Source organism: Bubalus bubalis, chromosome 4 (assembly GCF_019923935.1).
Source record: "Bubalus bubalis isolate 160015118507 breed Murrah chromosome 4, NDDB_SH_1, whole genome shotgun sequence".
NCBI lineage: Eukaryota > Metazoa > Chordata > Mammalia > Artiodactyla > Bovidae > Bubalus > Bubalus bubalis.
In genome coordinates this window covers 11103640-11130783 of record NC_059160.1, presented here as the reverse complement: position 1 = coordinate 11130783, position 27144 = coordinate 11103640, and the positions used below count along the sequence as shown (strand labels likewise).

The 27144-nt window shown below is 55.3% G+C and overlaps 2 protein-coding genes across 3 annotated transcripts; both read right to left on the bottom strand.

Moving 5' to 3' along the window:
* Positions 1-2802: 2802 nt before the first annotated feature.
* On the bottom strand, positions 2803-4876 carry TMEM121B (transmembrane protein 121B). Its single transcript, XM_025282481.2, has 2 exons — positions 4822-4876; positions 2803-4616 (listed from the first exon to the last, which is right to left on the bottom strand). Exons 1-2 carry the CDS (start codon positions 4874-4876, stop codon positions 2980-2982), a joined length of 1692 nt encoding a protein of 563 aa, XP_025138266.2. The 3' UTR covers positions 2803-2979.
* Positions 4877-12491: 7615 nt separating this feature from the next.
* On the bottom strand, positions 12492-22802 carry HDHD5 (haloacid dehalogenase like hydrolase domain containing 5). 2 transcript variants are annotated; one of them, XM_006071430.3, is made up of 8 exons: positions 22647-22802; positions 18949-19152; positions 17971-18083; positions 17039-17132; positions 16000-16033; positions 14129-14303; positions 13095-13283; positions 12492-12990 (listed from the first exon to the last, which is right to left on the bottom strand). In XM_006071430.3, exons 1-8 carry the CDS (start codon positions 22755-22757, stop codon positions 12705-12707), a joined length of 1206 nt encoding a protein of 401 aa, XP_006071492.3. In that variant the 5' UTR covers positions 22758-22802; the 3' UTR covers positions 12492-12704. The 2 variants fall into 2 exon arrangements, with proteins under 2 accessions (XP_006071492.3, XP_044796846.1); XM_044940911.1 differs by having other exon boundaries at positions 18949-19301; positions 22647-22792.
* Positions 22803-27144: the final 4342 nt, after the last annotated feature.

Genomic DNA, 27144 nt, shown 5'->3' with positions numbered 1-27144 from the left:
GCAGGCACGGGTGGAGCCGTCTGGGTTTCGCGGCTTGAACAGCACCAGCCCTCTCTGTGCAGAACTATGACCATGGTCTTATTTCTGCAGAGATCTGGTGTTCCCTCAGGCCGCCCAGCTCTCTGTGCTAAAAACAGACAAGCACGGCCCCTCCTCTTCCCTAAAACGACTCTTGCTTCTGGCCTGGTGCGAGGAGGGCAGAGGACTTAAGAAGTTGGCCTCTCAGCCTTTTCCCCCACTGGCAAGTTCTTCTCAGAAAGAAGGAACCAAGGACGGGAGCCGGGGCATGAAGCCCAAGGCCACTTCCTCAAGAGCCTGCCAGCCACCTGGAAGGAAGCAGCCAAGGCGGGCCCAGAATGTGAGCAGAGACCCGCACAGCGATGACAGATGTCACGGTGACATTCAAGAGTTTAGCAGGGAAACCAGGACAGGCACGATCTTAAACCGCACAGGAAGCTTGTCACAAGTCTCAAGTTTTTTTTTGTTTTTTGTTTTTTTTTTTTTCAGAACAGAAGCTGGTTTTATTTTTAAAAAGAGAAAGAGAAAAAAAAAAAAAAAAAACGTGATAAATGCCAGCGAGGTGCCACTTCCGTCCCCCAGGCTCCGACTGCCAGCTCTCCGCTCTTCTGGAAGAATCGTGGACTCTGTAGCCGTCTGTACAGAGGGTCTGGGCCAAGCCCTTTCCAAACAGGGAAGGAGTCAGAGGCCCGACCCACCCAGCATTAGAGGCAGCAGCGCGGGTCCGACTCCAGCTTCTCCTCCGTGACCTGCACGGAGGGCGCGGGCCCGGAGACAGGCATCTCCAGTTGGCCCCCCACACCACAGATGCCCCTAGAAAACAAGAAAAACGAAACTTCTGGGGCATCTCTTCTTGTGAGTGGGGCAAGGGAAGTAAGTAAAAGGACTCCAGAGAAACATGGCAGAAGGAAGGGGTTGACCCCCTGAGCACAAGCGACGGCACCCAGTGTCAGGAAGAGGACATCGTCCCCAGGTGAACGAGGGCCAGCAGCCGGGACCAGCCGCACACGCAGTCTCGCGACGGACGGGGAAGCGCAGCTCATCGGAACCCACCGCAGCCCCCCACCAGCACACCCGAGTGGGGGTCCCCCCACCGTGTCGCAGTGTCACTCAGCAGGGAGGAGGGGTGGGGCGGGGGCCAGCCTGGGCCCCCCATGGCTCAGACGTGGAGAGTGGGTGGCAGAGCAACAGCCACGCTGGAGAGAGGGTATGGGAGCAGAGGGGCTCCCCCCAGGGTCTGGGCCCCAGAACTTTGACCACATGGAGTTCAAAGGGCAAGAAGAGGGGTCCTGGGAGAGGCGGGAAGGCAAAAAAAGGAACAATTTGTTGCAAAATCCAACCAGTTGACCCTGGACCTGGTGGGCAAGGGGCTGGAAGCCCCAACACTCAGTGCAAACATTTTCTTCCCTGCCCCCGCCCCTAGAGCAGGGAGGCTCAGGACATCAGCCCTTCCTGTGTCTCTGTCTTCTGTCAACAACCCTCCATAACAATGAAGAGCCCCAAAACATTCTCTGGCCCTCAACACAGAACAGAGGCCCAGGAAGCAAAAGTGATATGTCACTGAAGCCAGCCTGTGAGAGTCAAACCACCACCCATGACGTGGGGCACTTTGGGGTTTATTACACCACACAAAGCTACCCAAGCACACGGAGGGGGGAGATCCTTACAAACCGCCCCCACCCCATCCTGTTACCCTGTTACCCTGGCCTCAAGTCTGTGTGTGGGCAACCCCTGGATACCAGCTGTCGCTAGGGAGGGAGGCTGGGTGGGGTGGGGCTTGCCCACCCCCTCCAGACAGTCTACCTTTTCCCTAGGGACTCCCTTGACCACAGCAGAGGACAAAGGTCACTGCCACCCTTTCTGATCCACCCCAGGCTTCCCAGAAGAAAGGCAGGGGGTGGGAGACGGGTTCCCTACTCCCGTGGGCCTGTGGGTGGCCCAACTGATATCAATCCAGGGACCCCACCAAAGCCGTTCTGAGCCAAGACCTGACCCAGCCCGCAACCAGCCTCAGGAAGGATGGACGCTATGGGCGCAGAGAGAGGGAGAGATGGAGGGCAGCCAGTGGCTGATCCTCCATAGACCCTGTAATAACACTGGCACTGAACCCCAGCGGGTCCAGTGGCCATGGTGAATGCGACATCTGAGCCTTTGTCCTTATTTTCGCAAGCAGCATCAGTGTGTGATGCAACACAAGTGGGAAGCACGGAGGTAGACACGCTCACTCACCCAGGAAAGGGTGTAGTTTGGTCCTTAGAGTGTGGACCCCACCCCGCAGCTGAGAGGAGTGGGGTGGGACTGAGGAGGACCCCGGGTGAGCCTCTCCCTCAGAGGAGGGCCCCGGGCAGTCCCCAGGTGCCCAGCTCTGTCTGGGAATTAATTCATGGCCACAGATTCAGGTAGTAATGAGGAGTGTGGGTGGGGAGGACAGGGCCTCCCCAGATCCCCTGCTGATCTCAAGTGGCACAGGGTGGACACAAGGAAACAACACGCACACACGTGAGCGCGTGTGCACGCACACACACACACACACACACACAGATTGTATCTATCATCCGGATGAAACACAACAGACACAGCCCGGGAACAGGGGACTCCAGGTCAATTTCAAGGTGTGGGACACCGGCCACTAGCCATAGCCTAAAAGCAGCTGTCCCATCCAGCCTCCTGCCTGGGTCCCCCTCCTCCACTCTCCCCCACAAAGGAGAGGAATCAGGGTGAGATGGGAGAAGTAGGAATCAGAGGCGCCAGAGGCTGGAACTCAGAATGGGTGTGGAGAACAGAGCCTGGCGACTTTCCTCCTTCTTTCAGTAGCTGGGTCGCTCCAAGCAGTCTTGACCCAAAGGGCTCAGAGTGGCGTGTTGGCCCTCAGCCCCATTAACAGATGATCTAGACTAGGTGAGGAATGGTCAGAGGACAGGGAGCTGGGTTTCCCAACCCCAAAGCAAGACCCCAGACCCCTTAATTCTGGGAGGCCACAGCCAGAGTGTTGACATAGCCGTGGGCGCACCCCTCGTCCTCGGAGATGCAGTGGCCCAGTTGGGGGGCTCCGGGCGCCGGCGGGGCGGAGGGTGGAGCGCCGTAGCCCGACCTGGCCCGACTAGGGGACGCCGTTAGCCCCTGGTCCCAGCAGCCCTCCAGGGCCTCCAGGCCGCGGCAGCCGAGGAAGAAGAGGTTCTTGAGCATGAAGACAGAGAGCGGCTGCTGGTAGCTCAGGGCCAGCAGGCAGCGCAGCGCCAGCAAGGGCGCGTCCACCAGGCAGCTGCCCAGGAGGCGCAGGAGACAGCTGCAGCCACCGGGCCGCGGTGCCCGGGCCCGGGGCGAGGCGGCGGCGTGGAGCTCGTAGAGCCAGAGCACCGGCGAGGCGAGCGCAAGGAAGTAGACCGCGAGGAGCAGGTAGCGCAGGTGCGCGGGCAGCGGCGCGCGGCCGTCCAGCATCAGCTCCACCAGCGCGAAGCTGTCCAGCAAATCCAGGCACGTGCCCAGGAAGCAGCCGGCGGCGCGGTGTCGCTGCGGCTGCAAGAGCAGGGGGCCCGCGGAGCCGGGGATGGCGCCCGCTTCGCCGATGGCCCGCACCAGGCAGTAGAGCAGCGGCGCCGATAGCGCCATGGTGAGGCGGAAGCCCGTGGTGCCGAAGGGCGCGCGCAGTTCGATGAGGTCCAGGATGGACGTGCCCAGGATGAGCACCACCTTGGGCGTGAAGGCAATAGAGTAGATGAGCCAGGCCAAGTAGGCGAAGGCGAACTCGCCCGCCGCTCCGACCGGCCCCGCCGGCCCCGGGCCACCCGCGCCCCCGCGCGCGCCGCGCGCCTTGGCGCCCGCAGCTCCGGCGGGGGCAGCCGGCAGGTGCAGGGGCGCGGCGTGTGGGTGATGCGGATGGTGGGCGTGTGCACCTCCCCGACGGCCCCGGCTGTTCTTGGCGAAGAAGATGGCCCAGCCCGCCGCCACCACCAGGTCGGTGGCCACCCAGGAGCACCAGTACAGGTCCGTGACGGCGATGAGGTACACGTCCAGCAGGCCGCCTTGCGCCAGCAGCAGCGCCACGGACAGCGCCTGGTAGCCCCAGCGGCAGCCGGAGCCAGAGGAGCAGCCGCGGCGCCCGCCCCCGCGGCCCGACCGGGCCCGGCGCCCGCAGCAACCGCAGCACGAACGGCAGGAGGGGCCGGGGCCGGGGCCGGGGCCGCCCGCACCCCCGACGGCCCCGGCCCCGGCGCCCGCGCCCAGGTCAGCGGCGGTCATGCTGCGCGCGGAGGTGGGCGTGGAGGCGCGAGAAGCGGCTGGGGTCCCCGGGGGCTCTGAGGACACCAGCGGCCTGCTGATGCTGGCGCTCTCGTCGTCGTCCTCCCGCTCGGCGCCCGCGCTGCTGTCGCTGCTGCCGCCGGGGCCGCCGCTGCTGCCCGAGCCGCTCCGGCCGCGCAGGAACCGGGGCTGCCGCCGGGCTGGGGGCGGGGCCGCGCGGGGGGCGCCGGGCGCGGGGCGCATTGTCCTCGGCTCCCTCCCGCCTCCCCGGCCGGAGCCGCGCGCCGGAGCCGAGCCCCGCGGCCGGGCGCGCGCGGTGACGGCGGCGGTGACGGCGCGCGGGGCGGCCCAGCCAAGAGCTGGGGGCGGGGCAGGGAGACCGGGATTGGATTCGGGGCTGGGAGGGGGAGATCCGGGCCGCGGGGTCGGCGGGAAGAAGGGGAGAGGCTGCTGGGCACGGAGGTGGCGGGGAGCGGGGAGGACGCTGCCTCGGAACCCGTGGGGACTCGGGGGGGGCCCCGTGGGAACGCGGAGGTGAGATGGGAGGTGATCGCGAGGTCCTACCCGCTGAACCCCTGGGCTTTAGGGACCGGGTGGCCTTGGTCTCAGTGTAGACCATGCCTGCGAGCAACCAGGCTCGGACCTCTGCAGGTCCAGGGCAGACTTGGCCTCTGCTTCCTCCAGTGCCCTCTCCACTCCCCATTGGGCCACCCTGCCTCTCCCTAAGGCCCTTAAAAGCCACGGGAAGAGTCAGGCCGTACTGATTACAAGGACCATAAACAGACATATATTTCTACATATTTATGTCCCTTGCCCACTTGGTTCAGTGGGCACCCTGGGGGAGGTACCAATCTGCAGTGGCCAGAGCAGCTCTCTGAATACAAACGCTGGGAAGAAAGGGGCAGAAAGAGGACGGTTTGTGTGGCCCCAGCCAAGCTGGCGCCAGGTATTCTCTGAGGTTCTTAAGGCGGGAACAGGAATCAATGGGAAGAGGTAGCTGCAGAGGAAAAATAAAGAAACACCTAGAGGTGCAGGTGTGTCGATGGACACAAAGGACCGCAGCAGTGATGCTGAATGCTGTAGCCAGGCAGTGCATAGAACTCTGTCCCGCCAGTCCGCAGGTGGACGTGGGGTTTCACACTCAGCACGCGCCCGGCGCTCACATGTTCTGTGTCCAGTCCTCGTGCGGGCCCAGCAGGTGTGGCAGTGGACAGAGCTCTGTCCTGCCAGTCCGAAGGTGGATGTGGGGTTTCACAGCACACCCCCAGCACGCACACGTTCTGTGTCCAGTCCTCATGTGGGTCCAACAGGTGTGGCGGGGGAGCTGAGCCCTGGGTTGGTGGTCTCAGCTCTACCACTGGGGCTGTGTGGTCTTATTTCATCTCTCCGAGCCTTGGATTACCCAGTTGCAAAAGGGGACCAACATTTGCCTTCCCAGGCTGTTGTATTAGGAGGTCATGAGCTGGGAGGGTTTGGCACAGTTCCTGGTGCAGAATGTGTGAAAGCTAAGTGGCGTCATCATTACAACTGCTCATTTCTCCACCCCTGGGGACACCTACCAGCTCAGACCACTCCTCATTGTTTTCTGGGCTGGATCCCTTCCCAAGATCACACTGGGAGCTCTGCTGCCCGACAGCTCTGGGCTTCGCCAAGCGCCAGGGAGCCGAGTGGTTCTTGTTGGGAACAGAGGTCCTGGGAGCTGGGCACAGGCTTCATGGCATGAGAGATTTAGCCCTGCCCGCTGGCACCGAGGCCACCCACCCGGGGCAGTGGGGGGCACTCGTGAGTGTCACAGCAGGTCCAGGTGAAAAAGCTGGGGACCTGCCAACTGCTAACGGGAGTGATTACAGCCAGGCTCCCAGCCTCCCCTCAGGGAGAACACCAGCCAGCAGCTAACCTGAAAACTGGCCTATAACTCAAGTCAACTGAGCAGGAGAAGAAGTAGAGATGCTGATGAAGGCAAAGAACTGGGCTCCTGAGTGAATACTGATGGCTCTGTCCTCACCCCAGCCTAGGCCCACTTACTCTAGCCACCCACTCGGCTCCCTCCGGCCCTCGCCCATCATGCCAGCCCTCGTCCAGACACCCCCACCCCCACCCCCACCCCCTGCCGAGGATAGGTCTCCTCCCTGGGAACTTGGGTTGTACCAGATCTTTGAAGTTATCCTTGCATTTCTAGGGAATGGACTCCCTAGAGTAACTTCTGAATGAGATTCTTTAGCTCCATTTCTTTCAGGTCTGAGGCCCTGAATGAAAAGATCACAGAAAAGAAGGATGAGAAATCAGGGCACATGATGGAGTATGCCGATGGTCTGAGTCCCAGAGGCTCCTCGGTGTTGCAGTGGGTTATGTCTCATCTACTCACTCGAATGCACACATGCACACACAGAGCCTTTGCTTCAGCCTGGGAGAAGCTTGACAAAGATGTGGCTGGGATGAAAAGAAGAAAGTTAAGACTTTCTCATATATAAATTCAGTGCAAACATCCCACAAGGACCTGGAAAAGGGAAGACACGCTCGCCAAGCAGCTCCCAGGCTCCCAGGGTCTGTGCTTACGTCTCACACACAATACCCAGGGACAGAGACAGAGGGATGGCACTTTGCTTCCAGACCTCCGACTCCCAGCCCAGTGTCCTCACCTGCCCACCACACTCCTTCTCATAAGCCTAGGATGGCAGCCTGGGAGTGGGGGACAAGCTAAGCAAGTTTCAATCCAAAACCCATTTCCCTGAGCACCTGTTAAATGCCAGGGGGCAGAGGGGGACACCAGGGAAAGCTTGTTTGGAGACCTGATACCTCGTCTGCCTGGAGCGGGGAGGCCAGGATGGGTTGAGAGGGAGAAGACATGCCCAGTCAGCTCAGCAGCCCAGGAAACTCAGTGGGCAGGATCGCCCCCACCCCCAGCACCAAGATTTAATACCGCAGAGTTGTAAATATATAGATTCTCTCCTGTAGAGGAAGACTAGGTCTCAGCTTCTTTAAGACATAAAATTAGATACAAGTAACAATTATAAGACTATTATTGTTTGGATTGTAACATATATACATCTACCGTGTACAACAATAATACCAAGAGGGGAACAGAAATGAAATACATAGAAGCATGTTTTCTATTTCTCACTGAAATTACATTGGTATAAACCATAAGATACAATGCATATTATTAGCTTTAGAGCAACTACTAAGAAAATAACTCAAAAAAACCATTTAAGAGACTTCCCTGGTGGTCCAGTGGCTAAGACTCCACGCTCCCAATGCAGGAGGCCCAGGGTTCAATCCCTGGTCAGGGAACTAGATCCCATGTGCTGCAACTAAGACCTGGCACAGCCAAATAAATAAATATTTTTAAAGAACAGTTTTAAAATTGTTAAAGGAATTAAATGTTATACTAGGAAAAAAAAAAACTCTTAGTACCAAAAAATGAAAAAAAATTTTTAAAAAGAACTTCAGGTTTCAAATATATAGTCATTGAAAATCATTAATAGATGTATTAAGCAGTACATTAGATACACCTAAAAAGACTTAGTAACTTTAATAATATTATCTGAAGAGGGGATGTATGTATAACTGATTCACTTTGCTGTACAGAAGAAACTAATACAACGTTGCAAAGCAGCCATGCTCCAATAAAAATGAATAAAAATATATATCTGAAGAAAATCTCTAGAATGCAGTAGAGAGAGCTAGCAGTGGTAACATATTCCAAAGACAAATTGAGTAGATTGGGAAGATCCAAAATATGCCTAATAGAAATTCCAGAAGGAGAAACTTGAAAGTGTCAGGGAAAGATACTAAAGAAATTACAGCTGAGAGTTTTCTAAAATTGGTGAAAACTTCTCCAATCCACAGATTTAAGAATCACAATGAATCCTAAACAGGATGAATAAAAATAAACCTGCTGCTAGATGCTCGGATGTGAAACCAGAGAGCATCTACAGGAAAGGATCTTCAGAGACATCATGACAGTAAATCACGGAACAAAAGTTAGATTGACAGCAGGCTTCTCATCAGAAATAACACAAGCCAGAATGCCAAGGATGGCTTAAAAAAATAAAGTTAAATATATCTGCAATCACAATAAGTGTCCTATTAATTAAGAGAGATGATTGCGCTCAATTTTTTTAAATTCCCAGCTATATGCTTTTATAAGAAATATTTCCAGGGACTTCCCTGGTGGCACAGTGGGTAAGAATCACCTGCCAATGCAGGGGACACTGATTCGATCGCTGGCCTGGGAGTATTCCATATGCCACGGGGCAACTAAGCCTGTGAGCTGTGACTACTGAAGCCCACGCGCCTGGAGCCTGTGCTGCCCAGCGAGAGAAGACCCAGCGCGCTGCAACCAGAGACAGCCCTCAAACAGCAGCGACGCGCCACCACAACCAAAAATAAGTTAGCAAATAAAAGAACTATCTCTACAACATAAAACAAAGAAAGATTGAATGTGAAGGTTGAAGAAAAATGCAGACGTATGTATTTTAATGCATTTATATAAATAAACCAAGCAAATATTAACTCAAAAAAGCTAGCATGACTTGGGCTTCCTGTGGCTCAGGGGTGAAGAATCCTCCTGCCAATGCAGGAGACACGGGTTCGATCTCTGATCCCAGAGGATCCGACACACCACGAAGCAGCTAAACCTACACGCCACAACTATTGCACCCATCCCCTAGAGCCCAGGAACCACGGTTACCGAGCCCACAGGCCACAGCTACTGAAGCCCGCACGCCTAGAGCCCATGCTCTGCAACAAGAGAAGCCACCGCAGTGAGAAGCAGCCAGTGGCCAGCTCCTGCTCGCTGCAACTAGAGAAAAGCCTACACAGCAACGAAATCCCAGCACAGCCCAAAAAATGAAATAGATAAAAATGATAAAAAGAAAATGCCTTTAAAAAGCTGGCATGACCATATTCGCATTAGAAAAAAATAAACTTTATACTCAAGAATATCTTTATGAAATAAAGAATTTCATCGTATAGTGATAAAGGAGCTGGCATAGTAGTTAAGGGTATACACACTAGACCTAGACTACTAGGTTCAAATCCTGACTCCACCACTCAGAAGCTGGGTGACCTTGGTCAAGTTACTTGATCTCTCTGTCTTCGATTTTCTCACCTGTAAAACGGGGACAATAATTAATAGCACCTTCTTCATAGAGTTGTTATGAGAGATGGAAGGCACCTGGATGTCTGAGTCACCACCTGGAGGGGAAGGCCAAGGGCAGCACCTGGCCCACATCAGGCTATGAAGTGAGCGAGAAATACCTTAAGTGCGTTAAGCCGTATTTTCAATGTACATGTTTCTGAGTGCTGTTTTGTCCCATTGGTTTGTATCCCACCCTCTGCCAAGAGAACACTGTCTTAATTTACTGTAACTTTTTAAAAATGTTTGAAATCCGATTGGACCAAATCCAGGGTGAAGACAGGAACTTCTCCACAAGGCAGTTTTTCATTTCTTTCAGGGGCTCAGTGAGTGCTCTGCAGGCATTTGTTGAGTGAATAAATGAAGCCAAAGAGGAAGTTAGAAACATAAAGGAAAAAGCAGACAAGATGAGACCCCCCCCCTCCGGCTCCAAAGGGAGGTCCCGGATGCTGAAGCTGTTCTGGTAGGAGTGAGGTTCACAGTGGAAGGAGGGAGGTGGCTTTCAAAGCAGACCCCTCTTCTCTGTCTCCCGAAAAAAGAGAAAATGAGGTTTTTGGAACCAAGAGCTGGAGGAGGCTGGAAGCAAAAGCTGAAGCCCTGACAGCCTCGCAGCCCTTCACAGCCGGAGACAATCCTCGCACCTCCAGCCCCTGGCAGAAGCTGCCAGGAGTCCCCAGCAGAGAGCAGGCAGGCATCCCCGCACGACCCAGCTTCCCTGCAGCACACGGTACGGGGGAAGTGACAAGAGAGATTGGAGGAACAAAGCTATTCTAGCCGAGATATTTTAAAAATCCACCCTCAAGGCAGCATCCGGTTGCTACAGCAACCCTAGCTCCTGGGGAGGCCTGACCACCCACTGGCTCCCCACCTGCCTCAGCCTAGGGGTGTCCTTGGGAGGCCAGAAGCTGCCAGCACCACAGGGACACAAAGGAAGAGTGGGGTTCCAGCACCAAGGTCAGGGCTGGAGACCCACGTGGACACTGCATGGTCCGCTTCTGCTCTGGGCTGATTACTTTATTCTGAACATGTGCTTACTTCCCGTACAGACTGACTCATGGAGTCTTGTTTGTATTCACTTGGCTCCTTTGAAACACAAAAAGGTAACTTTTTCACTCAGTCTGGCTGAGCAATGAAGCAGCTGGTTGTGGATTTGGTTCCAAGGTCTGGACAAAGCCCCAGGGGAACTAGACCGATCTGCAGCCTAGTGGCCCGCCCTGTCCTTGACCTGTGGGAGTGACCTGCGGTCACCTTTCCTTCCTGCACCCCGCCTGGAAGGGCTCCTACCACCTCCAGGAAAAACCAAGTGTTAGAAAGGGAGAGAAGGGGCCACAGAGAGAGCAGCTGCCAGCCACAGGGCAGAGCTGGGGGCAGACACACACACTGTCGCCCCATCCCTTCAGCCTGGGGCTCCGGCAAGACCCTGCACGCGGCCACACCCAGCGTGGCTTCCCATTCCTGCTGCACTCTCCCTTCACTCTTGGGGGCCTCCTGGTCCCAGGGAGAGCTCGCAGGTCTTACTTGTGGCTTGCAGGATCTTTTAGTGACAGGAACTCCTAGTAGTGGCATGTGGGATCTAATTCCCTGACCTGGGATCGAACCTGGGCCCCTGGCATTAGGAGCGCGGACTCTTAGCCTCTGGACCACCGGGGAAGATGCATTGCAGGAAAAGTTCTTTAAAGGGACTCCAGCATCACCTGCTCCATCTTCGCCCTCTTCTCTCCATGGAACGTGGCTGGGATGCTGAGGCCATCCATGCCGCAGGTAGGCAGGCCTGCAGGCCAGCAGGGTGGGCAGCAGAGTCCTTGAGATGCCTGCCCCGAATGCCGTGATGTTCAGACAGCGTTGGAGATGCTGTGGTCAGGCTTCTGAGACAGGCAGCTGAAGAAAATCCTAAACAGCACAGCGTGGTACCTACAACATCTCCTTCATGGCGTCCACCATCTACAGATGGGAAGGAGCTGGAGAGGAGTGGGGATCACTGCGGGTGGGGCCCCTGCCCTCCCCTTGTCAAGGACAGGGCGGGCCACTAGGAAGGAACAGGAGGGAGAGAAGCCACGCCTGCCTGTGGGTCTGCAGTCCTGCCAAGCACCCAGCATGTGGGTGAGGGGACCCAAGAAGGCACCAGCGTGGACAGTGCACAGAGCACGTCTTTTAGGAGAAGACGTAGAGTAAGGAGTGATCATAGGTCACGGGGTGATGGGGACCTCAGGGAAGATGATGCAGGACAGCGGAGAGAGCGATCTTGTTTTGTTTTGTTTTGTTTTTGTTTTCTGTACCAGGAATTTGAGTTCCCCACCCAGGAATGGAAGCTGGAGTCCTACCCATTGGAGCAGCAGGGAAGACCCTGTTTTTACAGGAATCTGAGGGAGTCCCTCTGAGGGGGTCACATCCCCAGATCCTGAAAAAGGGATGGAGCTTCGTGGATGTTGGAAGTAAGGGAATGGCGAGTGCAGAGGCCCGGAGGCAGGAGGGCCTGATTGCAGGGACCTGATAAGAGAGCTGGTCAAAGCTCCGCCCTGACTGGGCCTGTGAGGGGCATCAGGGCTGGAGGGGTCTGCAGGCGAGGGTGGGCTGCATGTGAGGAGGAGCTGCTGCTGCCTGGAGGTGGGGGGGCCCTCCTGCAGGGCCTGTGGACATGGTCCTGCTCAGGGACGGGGCGCATGTCATTCGCCCTCCCCCTCGCCCCTCCCAGGAGCAGCCCAGGGAAGAGTCTGAAGGAGGGAGGGAGCAGTGGGCTATGTCAGGGGCAGTAGGACAGGGACCAGGGCTGGCTGGGGGCGGGCACATGGCGAGTGGGGGCCACAATCCTGGAAGACAGGCACGGGATGACCGGGATGACTGCAAGAGCAGCCAGGAACATGAGACAGTTTCTAGAGTCACTGTAGGAAAGGCCCCTCTTTCTTTCCACATCAGGGAAGTGGTTAAGTCCATGGTGAGGCCTGGGCCAGACTCAGTCCTGCACAGACGGGGCTCGAGGCCCAGACTGCAAAGGGCAGGGGTCCATGCTCTCACCAATGCCTCAGGTCACCCACTCCACTTGCCCACCATCCTTCCCCACGGGACTCTAGTGCATTCCAGACAGAGCATCACAAGACACAGCAAAATGAATATTTATTATTGTACAGTTATTTTCACTTAAAAAAAATAGGTCCAAAGTCTCTGGGAAGTAACTTAAAAGACCATACAAAATAGTGTCTAAGAATCACAGCCCATGCTGGCAGCAGGCAGAGACCCCCACCGGGTGAGGACGCTGTCTGCAGAGGAGTGGCAGGGGGGCAGCCGGCAGGCCCACCCCCATCCCTGGGCCCTAGAGAGCCCAGCCCTCCTTGCGGAGGACCAGCTGCACAGCCTCGTGCAAGTCGCTGACCACGTGGGCTGCCTGCAGGAGCTCGGGCCTGAAGCCAAAGTCCCGGTGTCCGTGGAATGGAGACCCCTCACTGCCCAGGGCAGGCACAGTGGGGCTGGGAGCCTGGGGACCGTACACACCCGTGCACACCAGGATGGAGGCGCAGCTCCGGGCCGCCCCCTCCTGCTGAGTCTGCAGGTGCTGGTGGAACAGGTTGGCCCCGTAGACGTCGGACATGGGGTTGTCGCTGGGGAGAGAGGACCCGGTTCAGTGTGGCGGCAGTGGGCAGGGTGCTGTCCACTCGGGGTGGAGGGGGCTGGGGCACGAGCACGGGGGAGGAGGGGGGCTCACCCCACGGCGTAGAGGCTCCGGATGGGAGCGGCCCAGCCCCGCCGCGCCGCCTGCCGCGCCAGCAGGCCCTCGGCATACCGGTAGGTGAGGAGGCTGGGCTTGCCCGTGAGGCCCGAGTAGCACAGCTCCCGGCCTGTCAGCTTGCGGTAAATGGCCTCCAGGCACAGCAGGAAGGTCCCGTGGCCGAACCTGCCAGGGAGGTTTCAATTTTGACATTACTGAATGAACAGGTGACATCAAATTGGCTTTATCAACGATAAGTCGCCTCCTGCCATTTGGTCCTACATAACCCACTCCCTTCACCTAGCGTCAGCAAACCTGAACTCTAGGAAGAACGTTCCAGAAGACATGCCTGACCGCGAGCTGTGGAACCACACTTTAAAAAGCAATGAGAGCGAACACAGTGACCTGTCCCCCTTGGGCGGCTGCGCAGCGGCTCGGGGTTGGCCCCCGCACAGCTCATCTGGAGGCAGGTGGAGGAGATGTCACTTGTCCGCCCGTGGCCCCAGACAAGCCCAGCAGCGCCAGCAGCTGCCCTTCCAGGGAGGCCACCTGCGGGTCAGCAAAACCGTGCTCCGTGCTGTGCGCAGTCCGGCCGGGCAGGGTGAGGGCCCTCCCCGGAGCCACGGGCCTCAAAATCCTCTTCCCTTCCCCGCGTCTTATGGGCAGAAGGACACCAAGGAGTGGGAGAACCAGCACCTGGGTGAAGGCAGGGAGGGGAGGGGAGGGTGCGGACAACAGAGCCTGAGCACCGCTCGCGCTCCGAGGGCCGAAAGGAGCCGTCCTGCTGGACTCTGGCGGGCAAGCGGGGGTAACCCCCACCTGGATCCACCTTCCGTGCTCAGTAAGCGGCAGTGTTCCCTTACTACTCAGTATGTGAAGTGACCCTGGAGACCTCTCCCAGAGGCCAGGTTACCATGGCAACCCCGGGGCCTAGACGAAGGGGTCTGAGCTCAGAGCACCCGGATGGCTGAGGAGCCACCAGCAGCTGGAGGCGGGGACCCAAGGCCGAGGCAGGGACCCAGTGTCCTCACCTGGGCATCTTGGCTTCGGCCATCCAGAGGAGGTCCGTGTTGCTGGCCAGGATAGGGAGGTGGGGGTAGGGGGCCGTCGCCAGACCTGTGCCAGGGTTCCCGTCGCTGAGAAGGACATCCGTGATCAGCTGCAGGCTCGTCTCCCAGCGCACAGGCTCCCCCAGGAGGAGCACCCCTGCAGAGCACGGAGTTGTGAGCCAGGGCTCAGGGAGTCCCATCGTGCCCGGCCCCAGCCATTCCCCGGGGTGCACGGCCCTGGAGAGGGCACGGGTCCCAGGAGGTGGACAAAGCCAAGCCAGGAGGAGCTCCTGAGGGCTCCTTCGTGTGTCCACCGGGCCATCCCGAGGGTTAAAAGCAGAGGAGCAACAGCCCCTGCCTACTGACCCTTGCCCAGCACCTCAGCCACCCGGTCATGTCTCCCGAGCCCCAGGGCCAGTTGGCAACACAGTGGAGAGACAGGGTCACAGGGCTGACGCTGCCCACGTCCCTCTGAGACTGTAGGCTAGTTCTCAGTGTGTCTCGGCCTCGGCTTCCTCAACTACACAAGGACGACACTCTGCTGTGCGGAGGATCAAACTGAGACCCGGCAGAGCACGCAGGCGGAGCTGCCCACAGGCTGCCGGCACCAGCTTCAAGACCAGGCGCTGGCCAGTCCGCAGCCCGCTGGCAGCACGCCCCGGGGAGCTGTTTCACTGTCACAGGACTGACACGCGCAGTGAGGGCTGAGGGAGGGGCCGGGACGCGAGGGGCGCAGGACAGCCCTGCGCAGTCAAGCCCCCAGGTCTACGGACAGCTGCCGCACAGGAGAACCACCTGCTTATCATGAACTGTGCCTGAATCTTAATTCCATTCCCCACAACATATTTTTTGGTAGTAGGGTTTTCATAAACATGGATTTTTTCCAAAAATGCAACTATCATGTTAGTCATGAGAAGACTGCACTTCATTTCTTCAAAACTTTACCAAGATTTATTCCCCAACTGGGAAAAGCACATCACCAGTGATGACACTGCCCCTAACTTCTGAGTCACACTGAGGCACACCTACACACCTGTGAACACACTGCGTTTGGCATGCCGAAGCACACCTACACACCTGTGAACACACTGCGTTTGGCATGCCGAAGCACACCTACACACCTGTGAACACACTGCGTTTGGCATGCCGAAGCACACCTACACACCTGTGAACACACTGTGTTTGTCACGCCGAAGCACACCGACGTTACCTATGAACACACTGCGTTTATAGCTGTGACGCTCCCAGGGATTCTACTTTTGCTATGATCATTCTGCTACAACCATTTTGCTACTTCACTATGTTCTCTTGGGTAATTACTACATATTGAAATGCAGATTACCTTACTAAAAAACGTTTATTTCTCCATACAATTACGGCTTTAGAGTGAATTAACCTTTGTGTATGGTGGTGGTGGTGGTTTAGTCACTAAGTCGTGTCCAACTCTTGTGATCCCATGGACTGTAGCCCTGCCAGGCTCCTCTGTCCATGGGATTCTCCAGGCAAGAATACAGAAGTGGGTTGCCATTTCCTTCTCCATAACGTTTGTGTATAGGAAAGTTGTATTATCTATGAGATCACTTGGGATAGTAAGTGGGACCATACAATATTTCTGTTGCCCAGGCAGAACTGGGTTTAACAGGGCTGAGAAACACTGGGCCAGGTTACCTTAGGCACCTTTCCAGTTAGATTTTCTACCTTTACGGTTTTTCTGGAATAACGAGGCAGGTGGCATGGGGAAGGAAAGATGAGCAGCAGCTAATGTCTCAGAGGTGGTGAATGGCAGATGGAGACCAGAGCACAGCGTCCAGCACCCCGCCCACACTGCCCGCATCACACAGGGACCTCGTTACCTTCAATCGCAGGGAAGTCACTCCTTGGAAGCGGCTGCAAGAGACCAAGAAGAGGCCGTCAATGCCATGGTCACCTGGTTTCCAGGGGGTGGGACGCGTGATGACAGAGGGTCCCTCGGTGTGGCCGAGGCCGAGGAGAAGCTGACGGGCCGAGGGGGAGGTCCTCAGGGAGAGGGTGAGAGCACCCAGCGGGGGCGCCACGTGTGAAGGTCAGCCAGGGGTCGGCTGCTCCACTGTCTTCTTGCAGCAAGGATGGGAGGTGAGGGTCTGGAATCAGGCAGCCGAGAACGAGATGAGCCCAGGAGGGACAGGAGCCTGGCGTCACTCTGGGGCCGGGGCCCCACTGACTGCGGTCTTGGGGCCCATTTCTTCCAGGAACAGCTGCCCAGGTCTCGGCTCTGCCAACGACCAGCTGAGACCTGGGCTGAGCACGTCCCTGGGGGCTGTCACTGCGCTGTCCCGAGACCTGGGGCGACGCCTGGCTGAGGACACACTGTGCGTGGCTCGGAGGCGAGGCGGGACGAGAGCCACGCAGACCAATAGAAGCAGGCCTGTCTGCTCTGTAACAACTGTGTCATCACGCTGCAGAGTGGGAGACACAGAGCTCACACGGGGAAGGAGGGCGAAGGGCCGGCAGGAGACAGCAGTCACCCTAGAGGGTCAGTGACAGGCCCCGTGACCACTGGCCAGGAGAGAAGGTTCAAGTATGAACCAAACCCAAAAGAAGCTGGGCACAGATGCTCAGAACTGCTTTCCTAGGAAGCTGTCCCACCAGGACAGCCCTCTGTAAGGGGCTCCAGGACTGCAGAGACACGATCAACTCAACAAAGGCCAGGGTCCTCCCGGGTGACTCTGGGAGAGCTGGTAAAGCACAAAGCCGCCAGCTGGAGGGGACGAGAAGACTCTGGAAGGAGAGAGAACAGTCCTCACCCCGCGCATCTAGGGACTAAGTCCTTGGCCAGTCGTGTCATGCGAGGAACCTGCTCTCTGGGGGCAGGGCTGCAGGGTCAGCGAGGGGGGCCCGAGCATGTCCCGTTACCGTGGTCTTGGGCCGCCGCTGCAGATCCACCATGTCCAGCACAGGGAAGGCAGCCCGCAGCTCGTCCACTGTGACCAAGTGCTTGAAACCCAGTCTGCAGCAAGGTCAGGAAGCAAAGTGGCCAGGGCAGGGTGTAGGCGGAGATGCCTTTGAAAGTGAAGGAAGCACCCCCGACCTGATCAAGCCCGCCTCAACCCTGGACAGAGCGCATGAGGCCAGCACATGCCAGGAGACATTGTACGCAGGCGTGGGCGCTGGTGGTGGACACCCCCGAGCAGAGGCACACAGGAAGCCCCATCCCCGAGCTCAAACTGGCCCAGCGCCGGGAGCACCAGCACTCTGAGGACAGCTGAGAGAAGACTCCTCGGTGACAGGGAGGCTGGGCAGAGACTGGAGAAGCCAGGCCGGATGACATCTGGACGATGGACCGGATTCAGTCCGGGGGACACACCGCAGCCTCACCCTCCAGCACTCTCTGCTGTGCTCCTGTCCTAAGGCCTCTCTCGCCGCCTCCAGCAGGAGCCCGGATGAAACAGCAGCCATGTGCTGCTCTGGCCCCCAGGGCGCGGCTGCTCACAGCAGTGCTCAGCTCGGGTTTGAGGGAGCAGCAAGTGAACAGACTGCTTCAGAGCGGGGACTGACCCTTATGAGCACACGCCTGGGGGTGACTCCACGCAGACGCGCACCGAGCACAGGGAGCTGTGGGGCCCAAACTGAACCACAGAACCGCCTGGGCTCTCGGGCTACAGTGAGTCAGACTCTCCAGAGAGCTGCCCAGTGGGCTAAAGGCAGTGAGCTGGCTTTCAGGAACTCCCAGACGCCAGGGCTGGACACCTGGGAGCTGCCCCCCCTCCTCCCGTGGGCACCGAGCAAGCCGGGCCTGTTCCCTCGGCCAGGCGAGGACAGCAGAGCTGGAAGCAGCAGAAGGATACGCTCGAGCGTTTTCCACCAGGGGCCCCTGCCCAGACACCAGCATCCGCCTGTCATGATGCTGCGAGAAGAGCTTCATGGGGCTGTGGGACAGGATCACCTGGTCAGGCTCCACCTGCAGGGCAGCCAAGAGAGGGAGAGCAGACAACACGCAGATGAGGGTAGGCGAGGGCAGCGTCAGGAGCAGTGGGGACACGGGGAGGAGAAACTGGCCCAGAGGGGGCCCAACTCTTCCGGAGCTACCCCAACATGGGTGAGGGGCCTGGACAGCAGAGCCAGCAGGAGCTGTGGCCACCACGGGCCCTACCCGCCCCGCTCCCCACACCCCGATCTCTCAGCCCTGCTGGAGAACCACAGGGTTCGGGCACGAGCTCAGTGGTCTTCGTCACTGCCTCTGCCTCTGCCGGTTTTCAATTCTAAATAAAAGGCTTTTCAGTATCTATGCTAATGGTGACCTCAAACCCCCACTGTCCGGACACCAGGGGAGGAACCGGCCTTGTCCCCAAGCAGTGTCCCAGCCACTCGGCAATGGCTCTACTCTCTAGGTTTCATGAGGACTCTTTCCAAAACCCAGATCCACTGCCAACACACGCCATGTGGATGCCAGGGAGGTGGAAGCTGCTGGCGGGCGAGAGGCAAGAGCGCACGGAACTGTGCCATCCTACTTATGAGAAAAGAGAGCTGTCACCTCACCGTCCCCCCGACACATGGACCCTTAGGAACACGTGACCCTGAGGCCCGGGAGGAAAGATGGAAATGGCCAAGTCCACAGTGCTCGTTTTCATAAGAGGACTCTGCCCATGGGGCTCTCCCCCTGAGTCTGGCCTCGAGCTTCAAGTTATTTTTCCAGCAGGTCTGGGAGGTTTACCCTGGCTCATCCACAATGTCCCCCACCCCGGGGCAAGGGCGCAGTCAGTGTTGGAGACGGGGTTCTGTGGTGGGGGGAGGTCCTCAGCCTCTAGACTCCACTGTGTCCTCACCTGGAAGCCCAGCTGGGCCGACAACTCCTCGGCTTTACTGCACTGTGAGATGTTCCCAGCATTTGTGACGAAGACCACAGGCACCCGCAGCTGCCCCTGGGGGTCTAGCAGCCGGCGGAAGGCCTCCTGAGCGGCGGGGATGACCTGGTGGCCCCTCACCAGCACCCCATCAATGTCCAACAGCAACCCAAAAGTGGGTGGACTCTGCACGGAGAGGAGACGAGAGCGGCCCAAGTCAGGCAGAGAGGTAGCGGGGTGGGGAGGCGTAGGGGGAGGCCTCATCCCCACCCTCGGGCCAGCCTGGGCCGCGGATTCCAGAGGACGACTTGGGGTTGCTGGCCAGGCAGATCCATCTGCAATAGAGAATTAGGCCTTTTCAGGTATTTTTAAGCACGGACTACTTGGTTAAAGTTAGTTTTACATAACTGATATAAAGGATGACTTTCGTTTCATTTATTTATTTATGGCTGTGCTGGGTCTTTGTTGCTGCAAGCGCTTTCTCTAGTTGCAGCGAGAAAGCTAGTTGTGTGTTTCTCTAGTTGTGATGTGTGGGCTTCTCACTGCAGTGGCTTCTCTTGTTGATGTGGTGGGTGGGCTCAGTGGCTGCAGCTCCCCGGCTCCAGAGCACAGGCTCAGCAGTTGCGGTGCACGGGTTTAGATGTTTTATAGGTTGTGGGATCTTCCCCGAGCAGGATCGAATCACCGTCTCCTGCGTTGGCAGGCAGATTCTTTACCACTGAGCCAGCAGGGAAGTCCCTAAAGGAATTTTTTTAATTGGAAAATAGAGAAATTCAGAAATAAGCCCAGGACTTGAACACGACGGATCAGTATTTCTTTTAATCGCCTTTTTCTAGTCTTCTGTGTGTTACGTGGCTGAGACTGCACCGTATATGTATGATTTTGTGTCTTGTTCTTTTTGCTTGACATGAAACATTTTAATCTATTACAACGGCCTTCATAACCACCTTTTAAGTTTTACCATAACAACACACATAGAGCTTTTAAAATACACTCAATCGCTACAGATGAGATAGAGAAAAAATGTTGTTTCCTGCTTCCTCTTCCACCCAGGGCCAACCCCTCCCTGTATTTTCTAGAAACCCTTCCTGGATGGTGCTACTTTCTCATCTTTTCGCCAACACACAAATGGCACTATGCTGTGCTTTTCTTCCCATCTTCTTTTCACTGGTCTCTCTTGGTTTTCTTTCGGCATCAGTACATACAGCCTTACATCCTCCATGTTTCTGGCTACATAATATTCTGAGTGAATATTCCACTAATACTAGGTTTCCCTTATCTCACTTAGGTTTTCCCATATTCTGCTGCTACAAATTACGTTATAAAGAACCTCCTCATGCTTACTGATTTTTCCATATTATGGACATTTCAAGCTAGATTCTTAAAAGCAAGAGTAGTAAGCCAAATGGGTACAGACATTTCAATGACAGAACACCTACTAACAAGATGTATCAGCTCACATGGACCCTGGTGCCCTTGCCAAAGAGGTTTTCACAATATCAAAGAGTTTGTTAAGAATCAAATGTCTTGTTAATTTCAAAGTTAAAAAAAAAAACTCTCAATCTGCATTTCTTGGATTTACAAAGTTGAACACTATCCTCTTTTTAAAAATTCATCCCACCTTTTATTTTATGAACTATTAACGCACAAGATGTTTTTAAATTGTCAGAAAAATCCAACCTAACCTGTTTGCCATTTTCCTTTTGTTTGCGTCAGCCAAGTCAAGCCACTCTCATGGCACACATATTGTGCTTATGTTCAGAATATCCTTATTTTCTTAGAAGTGCACAGAGAAGAATTTAGGGTTGAAATTACAAGAAATCAGGGATTCATTTCAAACTCTTAGAGCCACAAAATAGAAGAGGGTGGAGAGAGATAAGCAAAGCAAGTACAGCCAAATGTTAGTAACTGCTGATTCTGGAAGATGCGTCTATGCAGTTCATAATACTGTTCTCAGATTTCTTTTTTAAAAACACAGTTAAAATACAAGACAGCTTGTTTGATGACGGCAAAAGCTGACCATAGTTTCACTGCTCTTAGTGGCCATATTCTAAACAGTTACATCATTTGCTCTCTTAGACACAAGAATCCACAGACCCCACTACTGAGAACAAGGTTTCAGGACAACTTAGCAATGACCGGACACTGCCTCATCTATTCCTGTGGGTGTGTAACCTCTACCTCCAACCATCAGGGGTGTGCAGTCACAGAAACAGGCATCCGGCCACCAACTGAGTCAAGGCCCCTCCATCATTAAGAACAGGAGACGGGAGGATTGGAGTCTGTGGCTTCTCTCCTCTTACTGCTCAGCTTCTCTGAAAACCTAAAACTGCTCTAAAAAATAACATCTATTAATTTTTTAAGTGAAGTTTCCTAGAGCAAAGGAAACAGGATTAGATTTTTTTTCTTCTCATTCTTTTTTCTTTTCATTCTCATCTGTATTTTTATTCTATATCACTTCATTTTTTTAAAATTAGTCCTAAAAAAAATAAATAAATAAATAAAATAAAATAAAATTAGTCCTGGGTGTCAGGCTAGATTTTCTAATTAAAGTTGATATTTGTGGCAGTGCTAAAATGTGTGGATTTCTACTATACATAAAATAAAGAAGGAACTGATATATAGCACAGGGAACTATACTTGATGTTCTGCCATAACCTATAATGGGAAAGACTCTGAAAAAACATATATATATACACAACTAAACCATGCCTGAAATTAACACAATACTGTAAGTCAACTATACTTCAATTTTTAAAAGTGTGATTTTAAGATTAGTTTGAAATGAAGGGACAACTAAGATGCTCCTTTGTGTTTCTGCTTCTTATCTGGAACTGGTGGATGTGTTTTTCAACAGCAGCACACCATTTGGGACACTGTCCACTCCAACTAACTACATCTCTGCAGTCCCTGTGACAGGTACTACATCACACAAAGTGCCCCTGGTAGCCTCTTGCAAAAACAATACATGCTAAGGGCTAGCCCTGACGCCGACGTGCTGACTCTGCGAACCATGGACTGACTATATAGCCTGCCAGCCTCCTCTGTCCATGGGATTCTCCAGGCAAGAATACTGGAGTGGTTGGCCAGTTCCTCCTCCAGGGGATCTTCCTGACTCAGGGACTGAACCCATGTCTCCTGCATTCAAGGCAGATTTTTTACCACTGAGCCACCAGGCAAGCCCTGGATTCAACCAACGGTTGATGGCAAACCTCACACACCAAGTGCGTTGGTGGGTCCGCGGATGCGAGGGTCCAGCTGTGGGATTCAAGCACGCGAGAGTTTCGGTGTCCGCTGTGAACACCAAGGGGCGGCGGTAACTTGCCTTAAGTCACACGGGGAGTGCGTGGCCCGGGCAGGACTGACCCCGAAAGGAGCGGCATCACTTCCCCTCCTCCTACTCTCGCCACCAGGAAAGTGGAGAAAGTCAGGACGCGGGGGGCTGGGGTCCTGCCTGGGGTCCCGAGTCCCCAGCCCCCGGGTCGCCCCCCGCGAGCGACGGGGTCACGCGGCGCCCCCGGGGCTGTGCGCGTGGCAGGACCGCAGGGGACGTGACGTTGCCACTCGCAGCCAAGGCGGGAGAGGTGGGAATGACATCCAGAGGTCGGGAACCCAGCTCCGAGTCCAGCACGGGAAGCCCCTCGGGCTCCCGCCGCCCACCCCGTATCCGCCGCCCTCACCTGCGTTCCGCCGCTCGCGAAACGCCTGCCCCGGAGCCACGCGGCCGCGCGCACCGCCCCTCGCCACAGCCCCGGCGCCCACCGCGCCGCCGCCTTGCCTAGCGCAGCCATGGGCCACCGCCTGCGCGCTCCGCGCAGCCAATCAGAGGCCGGCGGCGCCCGAGGCACCACGGGAGTTGTAGTCTCGCCTCAGTATCGGGGGGCGTGGAGCTGGCGCGGGACATCTCGGGAGCTGTAGTTATGCCTGGGTCTCTGGGGACCGCGTCTGAGCTCGGACTTATTCATCAGATAATGGAAGTTTATACCTCTTGACTCCCTCTCCCATTTCGCAACCCCACCCCGCCTCGGGCAATCACCAGTCTCTCTCTGGTTCTCTGGATCTGTGAGCTTGGTTATTCTGTTTCTTAGATTTCACATGTAAGTGAGCTCACACAGCATTTGGTTTTCGCTGATTTACATCACCGAGCTGATTTATTTTACCCTCAGGGTCCATCAACGTTGGAAGCCCTTACCTTGTGGGTCTCCCACTCTGCAGGGCTGTAGCCCATTTGGAACAGGAGCTCACAACCCTGCCACTCTCCCCCGGGGGCCCGGCCCCCTTAACCCTCTACTCTAGGCAGCTTTGTTCTATTTGGCCTTGTGTAAGTTATTGGGGTAAAGAAGGGTGGGTTTTTCTGGAAGAGCTCTGGGACCCCAGATACAGCTCCCAACATCACAGGATGGTTCGGGCGAGGGGGTCGGAAGAAGCCATTTCAGGAGCTCTTAGACCCAGACTGACTAAGGTGCTGACCTCTCAGCCTCCAACTCCCCTCTGATCAGTGTTGCAGAGTCTACAGAAAATTATGTCTGGTTTCTTACTTTTCCCTTCAAAATGTTGTCCATATACTTTCTTTTTTCCATTTCTACTTCTAACCTGCATGGACCCTCTAGCTTTGACATGTAAAGGAAGACCCTACTTACCACGAAGCACGGGTGACTGTTTGTGCGTCCTCTGACCCGCGGAGGTGGTGGAGGTGCTGTCTATAAGCCCAGGAACTTGCCCTCAGGGCTTCTGTCACCTGGCTCTTTATTCATTCATTGCATAAATTAGCTACTTATTATATCCCAAGAGTTTTGGCGTTTTGAGGTTTTTTTGTCTTGTTTTTTTGGCCTGGCCGGACCTTTCAGCTTGAAGGATCATAGCTCCTCCGCTACCAGGGATTGAAGCTGCACCCTCAGCAGTGAAAGCATGGAGTCCTGACCACTGGACGGGCGGGGAAGTTCCAAGAGTTTACCCTAACATGTATTTGAAAAGAGAAGAGGGCATGGCAACCCACTCCAGTATTCTTGCCTGGAAAATCCCATGGACAAAGGAGCCTGGCAGGCTACAGTCCATGGAATCGAAGAGTCGGACACGACTGAGCAACTATCACACACACACACTTGAAAGAAAAGAACCCAGGTGTCAGCTAGAGGACCTTGTTTATTAAGCTCCGATGTGTCTTCCCACTCCATCCCCAAACCCTGATTGAGACAGAGGTGAGAGGGGAGAGGTGGGAGGAAGACCCTCAACTAAAAGCAAAGCAAAGCTCCAGACAGGTGGGCAATGTGCGCGTTTCATCACAGAAAAGGAAACAGAGTTTACATGTGCATTTGTTTATTACGCAAAGAAGCACAAAAAAACTAATAAACGTGGTGGGAGAAATAGGTGGAGTGGGAAAGGTGGTGGTGGGGGAGTAGAGGCGGGTCGAAACCTTTCAAAGTATCCCTTTTCTTGTTTTTTTGAAATGTGATTCCATGTGTATTCTAACTTTTCATTTTAAATGTAACAAAACTTAAAAAAAAATTTGTTTAATGTAACAAAATTTAACACTGCGATGGCCCTACCCTCTCCTCCCACTATGAGCGCTAAGCCGGTTCAAAGCGCAAGACGTCCACGGCAGGAGCCAGCCTTTCTTCCCGGAGCGGATGGGACGCGGGAACAAAGCAGGGGCGGCAGGCAGTGCAAGCGAGAAGGCCGAAGCCGGTGGCACGGACCCCAGGTGTGCTCGCTCACCTGCTCACCTGGAAGAAGGAAGCGCGCGGCAGCCGGCTGGTCTGAACCCTGGAGGGCGCTGGGAGCGAGCGGCGGCGCCTGCGCTACCTACGGCGGCCACGAGGGGTCAGCCGCGCGCCGCCCGCCGCGGGTGCTGCCAACGCAGGTGCAACAGGTGCGCGCCGCGCGCAGCGCCTGCTTCTTCCTCGGGCCACTTCCCACCAAACGACAGTCCCTGGGGGCGGGGGAGCGGAGGACCCTGGACAAAGGCTCCGGGCAAGAATCCGTTTCTCCCGGGCCACAGGAAGCGAAGACAGTTTCCGGGGCTGGGACACCGCCGAAGGCTAATCAGGGGCTATCAAGAGTGGGTCAGGGGAAGGGTCAGACTGCTGCCTGAAGCCTGACGCGTCCTGGCCTCATTGAACTAAGACAGGAATGGAGTGACTGTGGGTGGGTTAGGAGCTGATTAGCGTGAACTCCACCCTCGATAAAGGAACCCCTGCCAGGAGAGAAAATAGCTGCGTGTTGTAAGGTGATCACTGAGCCAGGGAAGCGCCTGTCACCCGCTGTGTGACCTGGGAGAGTTACTGGCCCTCTCTGGGCCCCAGTTGAGTCCCTGTCACTCAGGTTAGATAAAATGATCTTCCCAACTCTCATTCTGTGAATCTAAAACTTCCAGTCCCCTGACGCTTACCCTCAAGAGGGGGCTTAGCCCCAGGGAGGTCTGGCTGGACCAAGCAGACCTATCCCCCTAACATGGTCTCCAGACAGTCCCCAGGAAAAGGCCCTTTGGGAGGTCAGATCCTGGCTATTGGCTGAAACGCCTGGACCCAGTGGAACCCAGCATCTCTGCCTGGGCCACACCATCCGGGTGAGAACTGGGAGCTATAGTTATTTCTCATCTGAAAGTGTTCGCCACCCCCACCATGCTGCCAGACCCCACACTGTGGAGGAACATGCTTCCAGGCACAGAAGAAAGGACAAAGAAGGTTACATTGTCTTTAGGATGACTGCTGGAGAAGACGATGGCACCCCACTCCAGTACTCTTGCCTGGAAAATCCCATGGACAGAGGAGCCTGATGGGCTGCAGTCCATGGGGTTGCGAAGAGTTGGACACGACTGGGCGACTTCACTTTCACTTTCACTTTCATGCATTGGAGAAGGAAATGGCAACCCACCCCAGTGTTCTTGCCTGGAGAATCCCAGGGACGGGGGAGCCTGGTTGGCTGCCGTCTATGGGGTCACACAGAGTCGTACACAACTGAAGCGACTTAGCAGTAGCAGCAGCAGAATGACTGCTATTTAAAGTAACATAAAAAAAAAATAAAAAAATAAATAAAGTAACATAAATGTAAAACATATATGTAAAGTAATATATATGTGAAAATAACATTTCTAATCCAGCAGTCTGATTTAATTCCACCAACAGATGCATCTACACATAGCCAGACCTCAAGGGGTCCAGTCTTGCAAGGGGCATGGCTCATATCAGTCATTCAAGCACCTAATCTGGGGAAGGGGACATTTGAGGATCCATTTGAGGTGGCTGAGGTGGGTGAGCCACCTATTTGCTGGTGAGCTATAAAAACTCAACAGGCAGGTCTTCCTGAGGAAGTTCCTGGCAGTGCCTCCCGACCGTAGAGGATCCTTTGAGAGCCTCAGGCTCCCTTCCAGGCTGGAGTGCTGACCTCACTGTAACTGATCTCAGCTCTGCATCTGCCTCATCCCGGATGAAAGCCCACCTGGACTGGGGCCCCTGAGGCTTCACGACGAGTTTGAAGGTCCCTCTTAGAGAAGATTTAAAATCACTAATACACAGGTTCTCTTACAAGGGGGTCAATGCCCCGGAGACAGAGCTTCAGTAACACCAGTAAATCTGTTCCCATGTTAAGTCACTCCTGAACACTGAAAGCCCATGGATTTCTCTTCTTCCAAACATTTCCCTTGTCCTCTCCCTTCCCTGGAAGCATTTGGGACCAGTGGGAGGGGCCAGTCGAAAAGGCTGCAGTGGAGGTCCAAGATGGACCACAAACAAGGGCATCAGCAAGTATCAAGATGCCTTGACGATGCCTTGGAGGTCGTGGGTGCCAGGTTCTCACTGGTGGGGAACAGAGGGATATGGGAGGGCTGAGGCTGGAATCAACCCTATGGTCTTCGATAGAATTGGAGATATGGATATAGACCCATGGTTTTTTTTAAAACTCAGATAAATTTGGAAACATAAAATGTATGTGTCTAAATATATATCGCATTCTAACATATGTAAATTGGGCTTCTTCAATGGCTCAGTGAGTAAAGAATCTGCCCGCAATCTTGAAGACACAGGAGACACGGGTTTGACCCCTGGGTCAGGAAGATCCCCTGAAGAAGCAATTGGCAATCCACTCCAGTATTCTTGCCTGGGAAATCCCGTGGACGGAAGAACCTGGTGAGCTACAGTCCATGGGGTCCCAAAGAGTTGGACACGACTAAGTGACTAAATA

Excerpts from the sequence above, each read along its gene's own strand:
- HDHD5 (XM_006071430.3), bottom strand. The coding sequence starts at position 22,757 with ATGGCTGCGCTAGGCAAGGCGGCGGCGCGGTGGGCGCCGGGGCTGTGG. Across the intron at positions 18,084-18,948 it reads CGGCCCAGCTGGGCTTCCAG|GTGGAGCCTGACCAGGTGAT; the intron begins GTGAGGACACAG and ends GCTGCCCTGCAG. Across the intron at positions 13,284-14,128 it reads GCCGAAGCCAAGATGCCCAG|GTTCGGCCACGGGACCTTCC; the intron begins GTGAGGACACTG and ends CCTCCCTGGCAG.
- TMEM121B (XM_025282481.2), bottom strand. The coding sequence starts at position 4,876 with ATGGTCTACACTGAGACCAAGGCCACCCGGTCCCTAAAGCCCAGGGGT. Across the intron at positions 4,617-4,821 it reads AAAGCCCAGGGGTTCAGCGG|CTCTTGGCTGGGCCGCCCCG; the intron begins GTAGGACCTCGC and ends CCCCGCCCCCAG.